Source organism: Labeo rohita, chromosome 10 (genome assembly GCF_022985175.1).
Source record: "Labeo rohita strain BAU-BD-2019 chromosome 10, IGBB_LRoh.1.0, whole genome shotgun sequence".
Classification (NCBI taxonomy): Eukaryota; Metazoa; Chordata; class Actinopteri; order Cypriniformes; family Cyprinidae; genus Labeo; species Labeo rohita.
In genome coordinates this window covers 6,609,889-6,631,025 of record NC_066878.1, presented here as the reverse complement: position 1 = coordinate 6,631,025, position 21,137 = coordinate 6,609,889, and the positions used below count along the sequence as shown (strand labels likewise).

At 36.1% G+C, this 21,137-nt stretch overlaps 1 protein-coding gene across 1 annotated transcript in view; it reads right to left on the bottom strand.

The window, feature by feature from the left end:
* The window catches only part of opcml (opioid binding protein/cell adhesion molecule-like), a 196,074-nt gene extending 175,954 nt beyond the window's left edge, over nt 1–20,120 (bottom strand). The window contains exon 1 of the mRNA XM_051120664.1: nt 19,839–20,120. Coding sequence (XP_050976621.1) covers nt 19,839–19,899 — 61 coding nt within the window. The 5' untranslated portion in view covers nt 19,900–20,120. The remainder of the gene's footprint in view (nt 1–19,838) is intronic.
* Between the last annotated feature and the right edge of the window lie 1,017 nt (nt 20,121–21,137).

Here is a 21,137-nt window from a genome sequence, read left to right as displayed (position 1 = left end):
CTCCAGTCTTGCTTTTTTATGCCTTTGTGTCTGCAGTCGTGTCCTCCTGGGTCTCCTACCATAGCATCCCTTTTCGAGGGATAGTGCAAGCTGACACTGTTGTACCCTGAATTTGTTTGGAAGTTAATCAGTGTTCTTTATCCACCATTCGAACAATCCTTCGTTGTAATTTTTCCATTACTTTTGCTGTTCCATGCACGTCCAGGGAGGTTAGATACAGTGCCATGGGCTGTAAACCTCTTGATGATATTGCACACAGAGAACACAGGAACATTAAGATCTCTGGAGATGGACTTGTAGCCTTGAGATTGTTCATGTTTTTCCACAATTTTTTCTCTCAAATCCACAGACAACTCTTTACACTTCTTTTTTTTCTCCATGCTCAGTGTGACACACAACACAAAGGTTGAGTCAACTTTCCTCCATTTTAACTGGTTACAAGTGTGATTACTATATTGCCCACACCTGTTACTTGCCACAGGTGTATCTAAATACAAATTACAGGAGCATCACATGCTTGAAAAGCAATTATTTCTTACAATTTTGATAAGGTGCCAATAATTTTGCCCAGTCCTTTTTTAAGTTTTGTGCTGCTGCAGTGCAAATAAAAACATTAAGCATATGAATACCAAAACATTTGCAACTGGAACAATTTTCTGAGAGAAATGTTACATTTTCTGACAGAATTACAAGGGTGCCAATATTTTTGTCCATGACTGTATATATACTGTACACTGTAAAATTAAAAGACATTTTTTTAAATGTATAGCACAGTAACAAGGTAGCACCATATGACAGATGAGATGAACAAGAAAGGCTATTTAAATTTAATTTTTCCCAAATTCCATTTTCTTTCTTTCCAAATTCCATTTTTTCTGTTTTAATTTTTTTGGATTCCATTTTTTCCATTTATTTTTCTCTGAACTCTTTTTTTTAATGGTTAAATTGCATTTTATTAATCAAAAAGCAAGTCTAATCAATTTATTAAACATCAATTTATTAAAAGTTTAACAAAAATTACATGTTTAGGGCCCTATGAAATGTTTTATTTTTTTCTCACTTGTTTTATTGTTACCAAACTCTGTTTAAGCATGTCTAATTATTTGAATGCATAAAAACAATTTAATCTATTATTATTATTTTTAAATAATTTTTAATTTAAAATGACTGATTTTACATTTTTTTGTGTTTTGTTTTAAATGGAATTAAACAAAATGAATGAAATTAAACATTTTTTATATATTTTTATCCAAAGTGACTTGGCATTAAAGGTAAACATACAGTTTGCTACATAGCGCCATGTTCTGCTGTTTGAGCTACAGGCCTTAAAATGAAAATAACCATTTTAATAATTTATTTAATTTAATATCAATGCATCCTAAATACAAGGTAAGAGAAAATTAGACCCATTAAATATGGCTTGTGACCAATTAAATAGGGGTCTGTGTATTTCTATTCTGAAAAAGAAAAGGTTGAGTATAGATCACATTAGCATAGTGATTACAGACAGAGATCCAAGCTAGGTCAGATGAGACACACTCCACACTCCTGGCAACAGAAGCATGTGGTTACTTTAAGCATGGTGCCATCAAGGGTGATGAGAAAAGATAACTTCATTATTTGAATGGCATGAGACATGCAAGCCACCTGGAGTCGAATCGTCCTCATTGATGGCACACGGTGGGTGGTTACCGTGTGAATGTGTGCAGTGGTCCATGATTTAGCCACTCATTAGATGGGTGGTTTGGCAGGCAGAGGTATTTGCATGCACTCTGTCCCGCTGTGTAATTCGAGGATGTAATTGGTGCTGGGTTCTCTGGCCTCTATCCTGAGAAGCCATCTCTTCCACTAGCTTACAATCAAGCGCCTATAACGATAGTTCACCGCAGTTGAGAGCTTCCGCTTCTAACAAATGCAAAAAGTTTGCACTGGGTAGGAATTATATTTTACGCAATGGTTAAGGGTTGTTGTTTTTAGACTGGAGTTAAGTGCCTCACTCAAGGTCACAACCTTTTGGTTACCAGCCCAGGTCTTAAACCACCAGGCATGGGATTTTCCTCCGGGTGTCATTCCTATTCTCAAAGTCTCCACAAGACATGTGGCAACAACTGTACAGTTGTCTTATATTCTGTCAGACTTCAGCTTAAGGTACAAAGCTCAGCGCTTTGTACCTTAATCTAAGCCTAAAGGATTTATATGAAAAGTCCCATTAATACAAATATGCAACATTTTCTCTCAGCCCTTATCAATATAAATTGGTAATTATTTGAACAGTGAGAGACAGAATAACAACAACAACAAAAAACAAAAATGCATTTCAAAAAAGTTATAAATTGATTTGCATTTTAATGAGTGAAATAAGTATCTGAACCCTTCGCAAAACATGACTTAGTACTTGGTGGCAAAACCCTTGTTGGCAATCACAGAGTTCAGACGTTTCTTGTAGTTGGCCAGAAGGTTTGCACACATCTCAGGATGGATTTTGTCCCACTCCTCTTTGCAGATCCTCTCCAAGTCATTAAGTTATTGAGGCTGACGTTTGGCAACTCAAAGTTCTATGGGATTAAGGTCTGGAGACTGGCTAGGCCACTCCAGGACTTTAATGTGCTTCTTCTTGAGCCACTCCTTTGTTGCCTTAGCTGTGTGTTTTGGGTCACTGTCATGCTGGAATACCCATCCACAACCCATTTTCAATGAGTGAAAAGGAGGCTCTCACCCAAGATTTGACGGTACATGGCCCCGTCCATCGTTCCTTTGATGCGGTGCAGCTGTCCTGTCCCCTTAGCAAAAAAGCAAAAAAACACCCCAAAGCATAATGTTTCCATGTTCATGTTTAAAGGTGGGGATGGTGTTTTTGGGGTTGATGCTAAAGAGCTTGATTTTGGTCTCATCTGACCACGACACTTACCCAGTTCTTCTCTGAATCATTCAGATGTTCATTGGCAAACTTCACACAGGCATGTACATGTGCTTTCTTGAGCAGGGGGACCTTTCGGGCGTTGCAGGATATCAGTCCTTCATGGCGTAGTGTGTTACCAATTGTTTTCTTGGTGACTATGGTCCTAGCTGCCTTGAGATCATTGACAAGATCCTCCCGTGTAGTTCTGGGCTGATTCCCTAACATTCTCATGACCACTGAAACTCCATGAGGTGAGATCTTGCATGGAGCCCCAGACCCAAACAGTTATTTTGTGTTTCTTATTTTGTGTTTGTGTTTTCGCCAAGCAGCCTGACGATGGTCTTGTAGCCCTTTCCAGCATTGTGTAGGTCTACAATCTTGTCCCTGACATCCTTGGACAGTTCTTTGGTCTTGGCCATGGTGGAGAGTTTGGAATCTGATTGGAATCTGATGAACCTTTTAGCCTTTTTACCTTAGTATACCACGCCAGTGAGTTTTGTACCTTTTCTGAGAGTGTTTAGTGGTAAAGTAAGGTGCTGCACCAGTATGAATCAACACTGTAATTAAAAATAAATAAATAAATAAACCACTAGCACTTTAGTTTACAGTTCTGCTGCACATGTACATACTATGTACTTATTATAGTAATTAAAACTGCGTACTAACCAGGTACTAAACCAGAACCTACCCCTAATCCTAACCTTAATGGGGTAGTTCGCTCAAAAAATGAAAAATCTGTCATTAATTACCCACCCTGTCATTCTAAACCTGTAAAACCTTATATTAAGATATATTTTATGAACTGAACGTGTCAGTTGCGTTGAGTTGCATCTATGCAGGGTCTCGGATTTCATCAAAAATATCTTAATTTGTGTTCTGAAGATGAACAAAGGTCTTACGGGTTTGGAACGACATAAGGGTGAGTAATTAATGACAAAATTTTCATTTTTGGGTAAACTATCCCTATCAACCCATGTAGTTACCTTATACTACCCAGTACTTTCTTAGGTAAGTACACATAAGTGTACATATTGTAAAATAAAGTGCAACCCAAAAAAAAAAAAAAAAATCAATAGAAAAATGAAGTACATTTTTGTTTACTTTTTAGTTTTGAGAATCTGTTGCATCACCACTTGAAGTAAAATATGGGTTTAAAGCAAAACCAGTATATTATACCACAGAAAAGGAGAGTTTTTCTATTGCAGAATATGCTGCTGTATACTGGACAACAGTTGTTATATATAAAGCATGCATACAGATGACACATGTAGGTGGAAAAAGCAACCAATGAGACTCTAACATTAATTCATAAGCCTATATGGTACTCCAAACAGAGTCTATTTGACTAACATTACAGTTCCCATAAAACCCAAGAGCTGCACGCATTTAAAATTCCACCTATTCTGAATGCGCTGCGCCTCCCATGCACTCATAGTACATTCTTTTTGAGTCATATTCTTTTTCTGTTACATCTCGCTATAGCTCAGAGAAAGAAACAGCTGCGAACATGAAGGCAGAGGTCGGGCAGACCTTCCTCACAGCCATTTTGCTCGTTCCAACCAAGTTACTGTCTTAAGGCAATTTCAGTTAGTTGAAGGTCTCTTTTTATTTGTCCAGCATAATGAATCAATGCTTTTCCAAAGCACTGGCAGCATGCTAGAGCTGGCAATGCAATACTAGTGACCCTGACGTGAGTATAGGGCAAGGTCTTCAGTCAGAGGTCTTGGCAGGTATCTGTCCAGCATAATTAATCAAACCTTTCCCAACAACCTTGATACAAGGGAAACAACATGATATGTAATTCCAAAGATTAAACATTTCATTAAAACAACCTAGCCGGCACGGCTTTTGGAGTTGCAGTTGAGGTGTTAAAATCGAACATTCGTGGCCTCATTATGTCACAAAACTCACTTTTCCAATTCACATTAATTAGAAGGAAAATTCGGATTCAGAGCAAGTAGCGCGCCCCGTGTTCATTCCCCGAGGGGGACCAGGCGCAAAGAGAACTGACTGACATGGTGCATGTTTTCCCGTTGCTTGAATTGATGAACAAGGCCACAGCTTTAAATTCAGAAAATACAGATCACTTTGCACGTACTACATGATTGCGTATTAAAATACTCTTTTACCTCATTCCAGTGAGCATTCGAGAGTAGGCAAAATGCGTTTCCTTTTGCTTGAGCACCGCTGACTCATTACACATTCATGAGGCGTATTGAGCTATGGAAATAATAAAGGAGATTTGAAGACCTTTAGTTGAACACTTTGTGTGTCTAAAATTCTAATTCCAAAACAGATTACTTGAACGTTTCTCTTCCGCATGCTTACGCCGGCCATATAAGAGAGTAAATACTTTCAAGGTTGGTTAAAGGTGAACGACACTGATATTCACGTTTGCATCGGTTTGCATGGATGCATTTTTTCCATTTGAACAGGCATTTACTCCAAAGAGAGCATTTGGTGGAAAGAATCAGCTATTCTGCAACAGCCGTAGGGCAGACAGGGGTCAGGCACTTTGTTGAAGACAGAAGACTAGTAGGAGGACTTTTTTTTTTTTTTTTTTACCGACTGACTTAAACACTGTCAGCACTCCAACGCGGAAGATCAAATCAATGACCTTCTGAGCACTGGGCTCCATCTTCACTGTGATTCTACAGTGATCATGTGACCCTAATAGCTCATTCCCCTTCAACCCTCCCTGCAGACAAAAGACAGTCTGTCGATCAATATAACAGTGTTTCTATGTGTATTTATGTAGTTCAGTACCGCGGCAGTACTTTTCATGAAATAAACATGAAGATAATGCCAGTCATGATAAACTCACCATTATTTACATGAGTACAATCAGTTTGAGAGTTCGGTAAACATCTGGATGCTCTGAATCTGGGACAAGAAATCCTTCCCTTAGTGGGCAGTTACCAAATGAGACGTGTTTACAGATTGAGAGGTTGATGGAAAAATTACAGCATCCGCCTGTGACTTAGGGACTTGTACAGTTTCATCACTGAATACAGACAGTGCTAACATGAATATCCTAGTCTGACTATCACATGGTGAATTTGGGAGTTTGGAGAATATTTTATTTGGTACAGCAGTGTAGCAATGCAAAATTAATCCACATATACTCTTAATAAGTTAGGAGAGAGGAAAGAAATGGAAAAGGAAAAAATGGCAGGAAATAGGAAAGGAAAAAACAAAGCAAGAAAGAGAAAGGAACAGAAAAAAAAAGAACAAACAAAAACGTAATAGAAAAGACATCAAAAAGATATTTGAAAGGGGAAAATGCCATTACATGGAAAGGGAAAAGGGTGAAAGAGAAAGGAAAGGAAAGGAAAGGAAAGGAAAGGAAAGGAAAGGAAAGGAAAGGAAAGGAAAGGAAAGGAAAGGAAAGGGAAAGAAAATCAAAAACAGGAAAGGGGAATGGGAAAAGGAAAGAAAGAAATTAAACAAATGATACAATTATATTAAATAGAAAAAGAAGGGCAAATGGGAAAGGAAATCAGTAAAGAAAAAGGAAGGAAAGAAAATAAAAAAATGCACTCTAAAAAAAATGGTGGGTTGTTTTTTTAACCCAAATGCTGGCTTATTTTATTGGGTTATTTTCAATATTTTTACCCAGAAGCTGAGTGGTTTTTCTGCACTCTGAGCAGTGTTCAGCTTCTTGGCTCATTTTACTGGGTTATTTTTAATATTGTTTTACCCAGATTCTAGGTAGTTTTTCTGCACTCTAAAAAAAATGCTGTTTTTTTTAATGACCAAAATGCTGGGTTCAGCTTGTTGGGTCATTTTATTGGGTTATTTTTAATATTTTTTTTACCCAGATGAAGGGTAGTTTTTCTGCACTCAAAAAATGCTGGGTTATCTTTTTAACCCAAATGCTGGGTTCAGCTGGCTGGGTCATTTTATTGGGTTATTTTTATTGTCCGCACTCTAAAAAAGGCTGGGTTATTTTTTGGGTTCAGCTTGCTCTGTAATTTCATGGGGTTATTTTCAATATTTTTACCCAGGAGATGAGTAGTTTTTCTGCACTCTAAAAAATGCTGTTTTTTTTAACCAAAATGCTGGGTTCAGCTTGTTGGGTCATTTTATAGGGATTTTAAAATATGTTCTCAAAACTCTGTACTGTTTGTTTATTGACAGGTTATGAAGTCAGTCATGTTATCTTTCAGCTACGAGTGAAACACAAGACGGCAGTCTGAATTTTGCAGTTTCCCCGGGGAATAGCACCCCATTGCCGGCTCAGATTTCAGCAACATACAGGCACGAGATTCTGCACTATTTCGGTTAAAAAGAATTACCTTTTTACCTTGAATTAAAATATTACTTTTAAATGTTATATTTTTATTTCTAAAATGCTTGTTAAACAAGTTTAAATGTATGCAAGGCTTTTTTTTTTTTGGTTCAATTTTAAGCCAGAAATAGTAATTTTCATTCAATATTTGAGTTAATTAAAACAACCCAACATGTTGGGTTAAAGATTTAACCCAACTGGCTGGGTTAAAACAACCCAGCGCTGGGTTTCACCATATTTGACCCAGTGTTGGGTTGCAATAACAACTTCCCGAATGAAATTAAGGTTTGTTTTTCTTTCAAATTATCACTGTTTGAACAGAAAACCATCTGTAGTCTCACTAATTTCCTTTTTTTTTTTGGTTTTGTTTTGTTTAAATGTACGTCACAGCTAACGTCTACTTGGAACGCTCGCCTTCTACAAATGCAGCATTCACCGGATCTACACTCAAAGAGAATGATGCGCCAGCACCACCATGAAAGTTTCACCTCCCGCCAAACAAATGTGTGACCAGGGCTGAAACACTATGCAACTTCGCTGATATATGAAACACAGTTTCTGGTGAATGCTGCATTTGTAGGCCAGCATTCCAAGTAGACGTTAACTGCTTTTAATGAACGTTTAATGAACTGGAACAGCCTACTGATATCTTCCCACAGATTCCCATTGGCTGCTCTTGCTGCTCCTGTCTCATCTTAAAACCTTTACTGAATGTTTTTAAAGATTTTATGATTGTAAAAGATTGACCTCACATTGAATATATATATATATATATATATATATATAATTTATTTTATTTTATTTATTTTTTTTGCTTTTTAAGATTTTAGATTTTTATTATTTTTATTTTTTTTTTTTTGCTTTTTAAGATTTTAGATTTTTATTATTATTATTTTTTTTTTTGCTTTTTAAGATTTTAGATTTTTATTATGATTTCACTTTTTTCTTTTTTCTTTTTTTCAAATGAAAAACCTTCAATAGGTTAACTGACCCAGCACCATGTCAAAAAACAACACAGCAAATGGGTTAACGTATAAAACCCAACAAGCTGGGTCAAAATAACCCAGCATGTGTTCTGTCCAATATATACACTGGGCTGCCAAATAACCTAGAAATGGTTGTTTTTAACCCAGCAATTTTATAGTGTGAGAAAAAAACGAGACAGAAAAAGAAAAGGTAAGACAAGGAAAAGGCACAAAAAATTATGAAAAAGAGAAAATTACTTTAAATAGAAAAGGAAAAAGAAGAAAAAGAGGGAAAGAATATATTTAAAATAAATCCAAAACAAATATAGGGAATAGTAAAAAGGTAACACAACAAAAAGGAAAGAGAAAAAAATGAAAAGAGAAAAAACGGAAAAAGAAAAGCAAACGAAAGACTATGGAATTACGAGGAAGAGGAAAGAATCCTTAAATGATACATGACACATGCTTTGAAAAGGGAGGATGGCTGTTCATAATTGCTAATACATTACTGTGTTTTGAAAGAAAAAACACGTGAAATTTGAGAGCAACAAACTGACCTACATCCCTAGTGATTAGACTGTGAAATCAAGCAATGAACGAGTTGAATCTTAATTAAGTGGAGGGAATTAAGAGTAGCATTTTACATGATGTATTTCATAAACAAGACAAAGCAAAACAGCATTAGATTCATTACAATCCCCTGACAACGCAACCGATGACATGCTTCTATTTGTCCCTCATTATATAGCGATTGTTTAGGGCTAAAACAAACCCAAACAAAAAGGAGCCAATGACATTGCCCGCTGGAAGATGTTCCTTTTTAGAGCGATGACATCAAATGTTGTGCAGATTGCCCTGGAAAAATAGCTTTCCTCCAATCACAACGGCCTTTTGTGTAGTCTCCCTGACAGAATACCCAAGAGCCATGAAACACTAAATGCAAACTGACAGCTGTAGGAATAGAGGATCAGCTGCACTCACTAATTGGGCTAAAACTGACCTCTCTTTTTATTTAATTCATTTAACAGTGCATTTAATAGCAAGAAAACACGTTTCTGTTATGGACAGTAAAAGATTGACTTACATACTCTCCTCCCATTAATTCTGCACCTGAACAACCCATGGTATAACCTCACTTGTACAAATACATACAATTTGTAAAAACGCCCTTAAACCTCACAGAAATCGTACAAAAGTGAGGTCATACAAATTCGTATGAATTAGCCACCTCATGAAATACATACGAAAACATTGCACTGGTCTCAAATAAAAACTCCAACAGACTTGCAGTATATGAATTTAATGTCCATGCCAAATAACTGTCCACACATTTTCACTGCTAATGTTTCACACCGAAAGGGGGTTTGCATTGGTGCAAGCTGTTAGTATCTGGCCTATAATGTATTAAATAACACAGTACATCCAAATAAAGAAAATGAGCATTATATGACTGTGCCAGGTAAACGCAGTGACAAACAAACGTCAGATATCAAAGTGTGATCAGCTCTCTCTTTTTGTTAACAGATGGTAAAGGTTCATCTGATGAGTGCCTGAGGGCTCCCTGTGTGGACAGCTTGTAAGCATTAATCAGACTACACATTAATTCAACATCAAATTCAACAAACCTTAATATGAAAATAAATTGATGGTGGCAAAAACATGATAATGAATTTCACTGAAATATGCCAGAAGAAATAAACACATCGTCAAACAACAAGGTGACTTTCATGGCGTTTATGTCGATGCACGATTTTAATCAGCATGTCAATATCGGTGCGGTTTAATGTGTTTTTTGATAGAACTTAGAGAGGGAGACTTTTGCAGACTTTAGAGAGGGTCTTTGTGGCTGGGATATCAGTTGACAAAAATGGCAAAGTATTTGCAGGCTGCATGCAAGTATTTAATCTGGCAACCGCTGGTTTCTTTATTCCAGTGCCAGTGACCTACAGGTCTTGTTGGACCCGTTATTGCTGTCCTACTGTATACAGCAGATGTTTTCATATCTGTATTAAATTTATGATTAAATAAAAACGTGAGAATATGAGAAAAAACAAATGTAATTCAGCACACTGACACTACGGATGAAAACAAAATGTGAACTGAATTGAGCTGGATAATGATACTAACTTCGCAACACTGACAGTTATTGAACTAAATGGAAACAACATTGAAATAATTTGAATTGAATAATGATGCTATTGTCTTCTGTAGCACTACTTTGGCTCAAATTGAATTTGTTTCCTAACTGATGCATTTTACAACATTTGGCATTTGCCCATTTATTACAGCATGTAGTTTTATGTATTTTTGCAACACTGGAGCACCCTATAGTAGGGCTGTGACGATAAACTGATGCATTGCGATTCATGGATCCATTCCAAATGCATCACGATTCTCTCTGCAATCGATTCTGATTCTCTATTGTTCATTGCTTGTTCATGTTAGTTAATAAATTAACTAATATTAACAAATGACACCTTATTGTAAGGCGTTACCAAATAATTGTGTCTTCACTCTACCGTATTCTCTGAAAAAAGTCAGTCACACTTTATTTTAAGGTCAAGTTCTTACTATTAACAAACCATTAACTACGACTTCACTAAACTCCTAATCTGCTGCATATTAATAGTTAGTAAGGTACTTGTTAAGTTCAGGTATTGGGTAGGATTAGGGATGTAGAATATGGTCATGCAGAGTAGGTGCTTTAGAAAGTACTAATAAACAGCCAATATGTTAATAATAGGCATGCTAATAAGTAACTAGTTAATAGTGGGAATTGTTCCCTATACTAAAGTGCTACCAAAAGTCTTATAAAAAGCATATCAAAACTTTGACTCAACTGAACCAACTGCTTTGCAAAATGATTCACTTTTTTGAAGCGTTTGAAACACCACAGTGCTGTAGTGTATAAAGCAATATATAAATACTTGCGTCTTGACTAACATACTGTTTGATTTCTGAAAAAAAAAAAACCTCAAAAAACTTCTTTAAAAACTTTGAATCAGCTGAACCAACTGCTTTGCAAAATGACTTACTTTTTTGAAGCGTCTGAAACACCACACTGCTGTACTGCATACAGCAATTTATACACTTAAACACTAAGTGCAAATAGCCCGCCTTGTTGGCAGAGGCTATTTACACTAACTCCGCCCATAAATGTGACAAAACACTACAAAAGATGGTGGCCTAACAACAGTTACAGTGGTGCAGGTATGGTCAAATGCATGCGGTAGTCACTTTTGACGCGATCAACCCGGGTTCGATTCCACCTTCTACCAAACTTTTTTTCTCTCCCTTTTCAAATATCATATCACATCGGAAGGGCATTTATTTTCAATAAAACAATGAAGGAAATTAAAAAAGTATCGGTTAGGGTTAGTTAGTTAGTCAGTCTGCCAAATTCGAGCCTGTCCGTTTTGACGTCACACTTACGGTGACTGATAATGTATTTATGTCGTGACAGATGAAGCTTGTGCAGCTTAAAATGAGTATGTGAAAGAGACTTGTGCAGAAATCAAAACAAATGAGCGCAACAGCAGAAAGTTATAGATGCTTACTGTAGTAGAAAAAAAAATATCTATATTTATAATATGATTTAGGTACGCAACATTGCATGACAAGTATGATTCTCTAAATATCAACACGGCTGCAATGTGACACTGATTTCATACAACAGTAGTTCAATAAACAAGTTTAAATTAAGCAACTTACATTTTAGACACAATATTGAATATTTTTGCTCAATTTCGTTGCAGAAAATAGTTCCAACCAAAGCCACAGTAGAACTGCTGCACGTCTCCGAGCAACACAGCAGTGTTCCGTTACTGAAACCACCTTTTTGAATGATTCAGAAACAATCAATGCATTTTACTAGTATTATGAAGTATTATGAATAGCAGAAAATCCTGCTATTTGCACTTAGCGTAAATAGCATCTAGCGCTATTTTCACTTAGTGTACATAGCATCTATTGCTTAGAAAAAACGCTTAGTGTAAAAAGAATTTGAATCAACTGAACGAATTGCTTGGCAAAATGATTCACTTTTTAAGCATTTGAAAACTGCACACTACTATTGCATAAAGCAATATATAAATAATTGTGTCTTGACTAACATACGGTATATTCTCAGAAAAAAAAGGTGTTAGAAAAAAGCGTTTTAAGACTTTGAATCAACTAAACCAATTGTTTTGCAAAATGATTAACTTTTTTGAAGCATTTAAAACAACGCATGCTGCTGAATTGTGTAATGAATGCAATATATAAATAAACATGACTTGACTAACATACTGTATATTCTCTGAAAAAAAAAAAGTCTTAAATAGCTTTACAAAACTTTAAATGAACTGAACTAATTGCTTGGCAAAATTCATTTTTTTATAGTGTTTAAAACCACCACACTGCTGTATTGTATAAAGCAATATATAAATAATTGTGTCTTGACAAACACGCTGTATATTCTCTGGAAAAATCTTATAAAAAAAAAAAAAAACTCTTAAAAATTTGAATCAACTGAAACAACTGCTTTGCAAAATGATTCACGTTTAAATCGTTTGAAATGCCATATGCTACATTGTATAAAGTAATAATATAAATAAATGTCACTTGATTAACATACTGAATATTCTCCAAAAAAAGAAAAGAAAAAAAAATCTAATAAAACTATGCTCCTCAAGTAAAATTATCTTAGCTTAACAATGCTAAGTAATTTTATGGGAAAAAATACTGAAAAATACTAAATATAAAATATTTTTGTGCAGTGGAGAGCTAAAATTTATTTTGTTTTCAGTACAGTTTCCTGTTGCTGTTTAACCATGATTCAAGAGTATCAACAAAAGATGATATTAAATGTTAAAAATTAACTTCTAATAACAATGTCATACAGTGGCAAGCACTGTCTATCTCCATGAAGCCTGCTTCCTTCTGCTGAATGGGCTTATCTGCATAGAGCTAAACTTGTGAAAATCTGGACAGCCAGACCGCAGACAACAGGAAGCCACATGCTGGGTGCATTATCTGCAAACAATCCTTCAAAATTGCTTTAACCTCCACAAGAGCAGAAACTGTCCAGCCCAAGCTGTGGCAAACCAAGTAGATTGGGCACCAAATGACCAGAGCTCAACAAACCATGCCACTCTTGAAGGGCACGGGGCTCTCATGATGGCATATGGACACCGGGCTCTGCGGCAAGCCGGTCTGCCTCGTCTGCATCCCCCTCCCCTCCAGGCTTGGACTGTGCAAGGATGAGTGAACAAATGTTTTTCTGTCTATAGTAGGTATGAGGCTGGGGCAATGTTATTTGCTATTTTCTTTTCTTTTTTTTTTTTTTTGCTGAGCTTTCCGATCGCCACTTATGTGCACATAAAACATACATGCACATGCTGAGTTGAGTCAGAGGAAAGGAGGAAATGAATCTGTCATGGGGCACTCACCACCCCTGGCAAGGTCACACAAACATTATTTTAAATGACAGCCCAGTAGAACAGGGGCATTAGACAACACTCTCAGAGCATACCAACTACCCCAGAGGATGTCCTCGTACGATGTACCAAGCATGCGACTGGGACACATACCAAAGAAAATACATTTAAAAAGACCATTTTTAAATTTAAATGAACATCATAAAATTGCTTCAGCAGTTTAATTAATAAAGTTAAATTAGAAGGAAAATGAAAAAGTAAATTAGAAAAGCAGGCTTACTGTTAGAAAGTGTTAGCACACACTTCACAGTAATCATTCAATAAAATAAAATAAAATAAGTGACCCTGGACCACAAAACTAGTCATAAGTATCACGGGTATATTTGTAGCAATAGCCAAAAATACATTATATGGGTCAAAATTATCGATTTATGCCAAAAATCATTAGGATATTAAGTAAAGATCATGTTGCATGAAGACATTTCGTAAATGTCCTAACGTAAATGTACCAAAACGTAATTTTCAATTAGTAATATGCATTGCTAAGTACTTCATTTAGACAACTATAAAGGTGATTTTCTCAATATTTTTATTTTTTATTTATTCATTTTTTTGGCACCCTCAGATTCCAGATTTTCAAATAGTTGTATCTCTGTCAAACATTGTCCCGTCCTAACAATATATATATCAAAGAAAAGCTTATTTATTTATGTATGCATGCATGTATGCATGCATGTATGTATGTACGTATGTATGTATGCATATATGTAAATCTTGATAAATCTCGAAAATTTACCCTTATGACTGTTTTGGTCCAAGGTCACAAATAAAATTCTGTACTCTACACAGCTTTTGGATACTAAAACTATATTTAAACTTGTCCTCTAGTCTATATTAGTAATATTATCATAATATGTTAGCTGTGGCAACAGTTCACTGATGATGATCAGTATATTTTGTTATACCCTTTAAATCAAGTTCATAATTACAGTTCATAGAGCTATTTACTGCAGTATCTGAATTTACATATTTAGAATCAGAGTCTGCATATTTTACATATAATAAAATCTTTAATATAGTCTGTTTATAATCCTATATCATTCAGTAATCAATCGATTCAACATTGGAGATTAATATTTGTAACACACAGGTAGAGAATACAACCTGAAAACGTAATGTAAATCTGGTCTGCCCCATAGATGGTATGTGCATACAATATATAAAGGATAAACACAAAATTTATTTTATTATTAGAAATAATAATGAAAACAAAAGTAAACCTAAAGCAGTACAAAGACTGTAAACAATACATGGTCAAAAGAATAATAAATAGTCGAATAACAAATTGACTCTTCATTTGACTGACAGGAGATCTGACCGATCATAATGGCGAGTCTGACATTTTGTCTGACAAACCAACCAGACAGGAGAGTAGATTAAAGTCAGTGGACTTGAACTTGAAAAATGGTGTTTTGAGTCTTTCCGTGGTTGAAACAGCATACCTTTTGAAGTTAATTAATGTTTATTTCATGCTACTAGTAAAGAGGAAGAGATGCTAGGTTAACATGCAGCTTGAACCGAGGTGCTACAGCGATCTGTCACGACACATTAAAGGGCACATATAATGCACCGTTTTACAAGATGTATTTATAAATCTCAGGTGTCCCCAGAATGTACCCGTGAAGTTTCAGCTCAAAATATCCCTCAGATCATTTATTTTATAATTTTAAAAATGCCTATTTTGAGTAGAAGCAGAAATAGGCAGTTTTATTGCATGTCTCTTTAAATGCAAATGAGCTGCTGCTCCCCACCCTCTTTTCCAGAACATGGCTGTGCTATTTTAGCTCTCATCTCAGATCTCAGATCAAAAACATGTGTTTGGTTTTGATTATCATGTATATCGCACAGAAATCACGCATTTTAAATCCATATCAGTTTAGATTTCTGATATACGTTTTTCTGGATGCACACATCTGAAGCACACGATCAAAAGGTGCTGTCACACACATGTGAGTACTAAACTAAGTTCTCTTTCACACATAAGTTTATGTTAAAAACACACATAAGTTGCAAAAACACAGTCGGTTATGTCTGTGAAGGTAAACAGCTTGAAAAGAAATCACATGTTGATGTATTAAGTGACACCAGCAAAATATACAGTATGTATACTGCTGCCTACACTGTTAATATGACCCATACAATAAAATAAACACAGAAAATTACTCACTGCTCCGGACTGAACAACTTCTGTAGCTGTAATAAGATGACATTTCTTACTTAAATGCTGCTTTTAAACGCTTTAGCGTGAAGATAAACACGGCGGATTGTGTGCGGCTCTCTCAGGACAGGTCTTGACTAATACGGCCGTGTCAGTCAACTATCGGGGTGGTGTATGTAAAGTGTGATGTCAGACTTTACGGATTCTATGATCGGTAAGTTCCGAGATACTGCTCATGATTTATGAGGATTATAAAAAAAAAAAATCGGGTGGATTTTTATCACTATAGGGTGGTTGTGTACACGTGTTCAAACAACATGTAAAAGTGAATATTGCATAATAGGTGCCCTTTAAAGAGCACAAAACTGTATTTATTGTTTGAATTTCTTTAAAAAAAAAATGGCCAAATATAAAGGCTGAGACTAAGTTTCATACCTAAAGTAACCCACTCTGTCTTATCTGTCGGCATATATATATATAATTGTGGGGTACATTTCATGTCTGTAAAGTATATTTTCAATACATTTTCATCAATATAAAGCCCCCATGCTTAATTTTCTAGTACACAATTATATTGTTCCCATTTTTGTTTGTTCAAAAATGATGTTCATATCACATACAACCCTGGTATTCACCTGTCCGATTTTGTAAAGTTGCTCATTCTATTCTGCATTTAAGCATGAAAATTACCTCAAATATAAATTAATTTCATAGTTTTGTCTTCAGTTACATTAGGTTATCAAGACATTTGGGTGTGCGCTTCAAAAATAATGTGTGTTCATTGTTATATACCTTGTTTTATCTGTGTCCGAAAAACTATTGTTAACTAATGTCAACTACGTTACCTACTAGAAAACCCCCCTCAAAAAGGAATGGTTTTTCCATTCTCACATAATTTGCATAGATGATGATATTTCCTCTAGAAGCACATGGACGAAACACTAGAAGTTCTCTCCCTTTCCCCTAATATTGGTTAAACTAGCAAACCTGTGTCAGGATTGAATTAATTGACTGTCAACAGTGTTACACAAGATTTATTGCTGCAAATTTTAACAAGACAATTTAATTAACATGTTTTGTTTATGAAAATATATTTTTAAACATACCATATGCTCAGTAGTTCTAGGCTTCCATATTGAGTATAGGCCCAAAACACTAAAAGTGTCAACTAAATTACCTGTCAACTGTGTTACCCAGAAAGGTAACATGGTGGACAGTAGCAAACATAGATGCATATATTCCTACAGATCACCTTTATTTATATAGCAGTTTATACAATATAGATTGTTTCAAAGCAGCTACGTAAGGTCATGTTTGGGTTTTTGGGAAACAGGAAAACTTTTTTTCTTCACATTGTCAAATTCTAAATGTACCCCTAATTATAGAATGACCCATATATAAGTGATCACAGCTTTTTGTGCTCTCACACTCTCACACACTTTCTTATAGTCGTTCACAATGCTGTTGATGGTGAACAACAACAACCAAAAAAAAAAAAAAAAAACCCTCGTGAAACGAAGTGAAAACTGGAACGGTAAGAACGAATGCGTCCTTTAGCTGCCAGTTTGATTAATAGATCCATTAATACAAAATCAAAAGCTGTAAAGAGAAGCCCTGCAGCAGCTACAAAATATTTAGCACAGCGTACATGTCATTGAAAAGTCATTTGATCCATCAGCGCCACTGATTTTTGAGAAAGTTTTGACCAGATGACTCTGGATGGAGTCTGGGCCAGCTACAGAACCATGCATGAAAACCAGCATGCCAAGTGCATCACATTTTATTTGAAGTTCTGATCGAGGTCTTGTCATCCGCACCATCACAGACTTTGATATTGTTGAGAAGCAGTAATCTGCATTTTGTTTACTCCATAAATATATTACCATCAGCCTCCATCAGAGTGATTCTGTAAGATGTTTCTGAGTGTCTGAAAGATGTTATTTCAAGGCTCATTATGCCTCCAAAGGCTGAGGGAGCAAACACGAGTTTCCAGAAGCACAGAGCTGTCAATCATAATGAATTACTTATATTGTTTACAGCTGACAATAAATCTATTGTTTCTGTGGGTGGAACAATCTCACTGGCCTTAAAGTTACAACGGAGATGATGTACCACTCTCAAAATGACACTTTAATGAGGGCCATCAAAGTTTACTGCTCAAAAAGCATACTGAGACTTTGACGTCATGCTTTACTGAAATTTTACAGAAATCTTTAGGCAATACTGGCTTTCAGATGGTCAACATTTAGCTACGCTGGTACATAAGAGTAACTTAAGTCAAAGTTTTACAATATCAAAGATCTGACTATACTAATCATGGTTGCATAACTTCAACTGATGACACAAAGAGAAAGACTAAGCAGACAAATCTAATCTTTCAGATGCAAAGCAGTTTGTTAGGAAAGTGTGGATTGGGCTGGAAAAAATACAATCTTCTTATGATGTCACTAAAATGTCTGTTATATAGTGTGGGGAGACCAAGATAATAACTATATCTAAAAGATATAACTAAAGATATCAGTTAGCATTCACATTCATCCCAACTGCTTTTGCAAGACTGGAGCAGGATACCACAGAACAGAGTTTTGAGACAATTGTCTGAGTTAAAATAAAATAAAATAAAGGGTAACAGACAGGAAAAACCTTTAAAGAGCCCTACAAAACAAAACAAAACAAAAACAAGAAAAGAAATTTCATTATTACATACTACTAGAAACATTATTAAAATAAGCTTACTGGGCTAAAGGGGTCATGCTAACCTTGACCCCTTATTCAAGACCTGTTGAGTCAATTCTCAGGTAATTTTTAAAGTTGAGTTAGTTCATAACTGAAATTAAGACTTAAGACTTGATTTTAATTTGCAAAGCAATGATCCAAGTGGGGTTTTTTTTCACAGTTTTTTATATAATTTCTTTGGTTCCCGTTGATTATGAAATTAAATCACAGCTCAAGGCCTAACTGTGATCAAACAGAGGCCGCCCTTTGATGGTTGGCCAACACATTTTGGCAGTTTGCTAATTAAGTCAAAGCAAACAACCACCTGTGATTAAAAGTATCAAGCCGGTGGCTCCAGTCCTGAGGTATTTACCTCTCTAAACCACTAGCTGAGTCCATTAATTAGGCAACCTGGAAGGAAGAGGTAATTTATTAAATCATTTGACGCAGCACATACAAAAAGACCTTTGTGAATTTATACTATCTGCTTTTGCTTGTTAGTTTTAAAAGTTTCTGCCTTTGCAATCACTACAGCAATTCTCAAAGAGGTTACTGCAATGAGAGAAACCTTACTTCTTTTAAAATTGAATATTGATCGTTGTATGCGTTTCTGTGTGAATGCGGTGTCTCAGAGAATTTCAGGTTCAAATTTCAATTATTGTGACCACGACTCATATTCATGCCTTTTTTTGAAGCTTCTTTGCAGTTGTATGCTTGAAATGTCCCTGTAGCCTAAAAAGCTCAATATTTTGCCTGAGGTAACTTGTATCTTCAAAAACACTTGCACATAAATTCAGACAATCATTACAATGTAAAGCATGCAGTATGTCCTCACATCACTCATAAATAAATCCTCTGCAGACAAAAGTACTTTCCTTTATATCAAAAGTACAAATAGCAAAAAAAAGTGACATTTCAATTTCCGCCTTTACCGAAAAACCTGCAAATATAAGCTTATCAAAATGCCAAAAGAGCACTCCTCGTCTTCTGATAAGACTCACGGAAGCGAGTAAACGGGGACTGCGTGATGTCTTGTGCTTACTCTGTTCAGTTTGTCTCCGCTGTCATTTTCGATTAGCCTACCTGAAGTGAGTTTCGACAGTCCTCTGGGATGTCCCTCGGGTAAAAATCGCCCTCACGCTGCATGTAACCTCTAAAGCACCCCACCTCACAGGACTCCTGCACGGCACACTTCTTGCAACTTTGATCACATTTCCAAATGCACCATGGTTAAAGAAGACTTGCTTGCTTACTAAAATACATCCACCCTCCCCCATATAAACATATGTCATCTCCCCAGCTTTAGCATGCATAAAACAGATGATAACAGTACCTGGATAGACAAGCAGAGCAATCAACCACACCGTGAAGATGAAGCAGGCAGGATTGCACATTCTTCAAACTGTTCTCTGGATGCAGCAGCTGGTGTTTCTTCCTTTCCCTTTGCTCTTCTGCACAGAAACACAACCACCTGTGTTCTGTTTGCTGTTTCTTTGATCACTGGGTAATTACGGCGGAAAACGGCTTATTTTCACCCTTGGATAGGCATGGAGTGGAGTGGAGGCAATTTAAATCCAGCACAAGTTAAAGCGGCAGAGAGACTGAGCTCCCATTGATTATTTTCATAAGCGGAGCGCGCTCAGCGGGCTGGCGGAAGGGAACGGCCCGCCCCCTGTGCGCTCTGATTGGACGGGGACTCTTGGCTGTCTGTCAGCAAGGGGTGTCTCTCTTTTTCATGCTTCGACTGGACCACTAATGCAAAGCTCTGCAAGATGAGAGAACGAGTCGTGCAGCATCTTCAATAAAACTGGCGGCCAGCCTCCTAATATTTGGTCTGTCATCACAAACTGACAGACACGTCTGGAATTGCTCTGTTCCCTGATATTACGTTGGTTCTATTTAAAGATCGTGCCTTTCTTATTTGTGTAATTGCCTGCTGTCAACACTGAATATTGGGTCCATGCCAAGATGCTGAAGTCCCTTCGCTCTGATAGTCATCACTACTCTGACAAAACTCTCAAGGTGACCTTGGGCTGCTTCTCTAGCTGCAAAGATTAACAATGTGCATCTCATCCATCCCAAATGCATCTGAATAAACAAAAACAGATCTAATTATTGTTCAGTTATGCTATGATGTAAAAATGCCTTCCAGAACCATTTATTATCATTTCAAATGACATCAATCACTATATCTGTCAGAATAAAACGACTCTCTAGACCACCGAAACAAGATCAACGTCAATGAAAATCCAATGACATGTAGTCTACTACAATATACTTCATAATGAGTTTTTAATTAGACTTTTTGTTATTTGTTTTAACAGTAAAGATATCTAAAAAATTAAGATAAATTAGCTTGAGACTGCATGTGATATTAGGACGTTTTAATATTTTGTATCCTGAATATTATTTGTGGTATTACCTTTTTCAGGTTTTGATACCATATGAAAGCTGTGTTCGAGTCCTTTCCAAAACAGTTTTTATTCTGTTTTATATTATTTTGAACGGGTTTAATGAGAGCCGTCTGTCAAGTCAGGAATGCTATACTGCATCATTACACAAACAGACTAACATCTGTTTTCAGTAGTTTATCATGGGCATAGTCTCTGAACTTTTGATCACCCCCTAAACA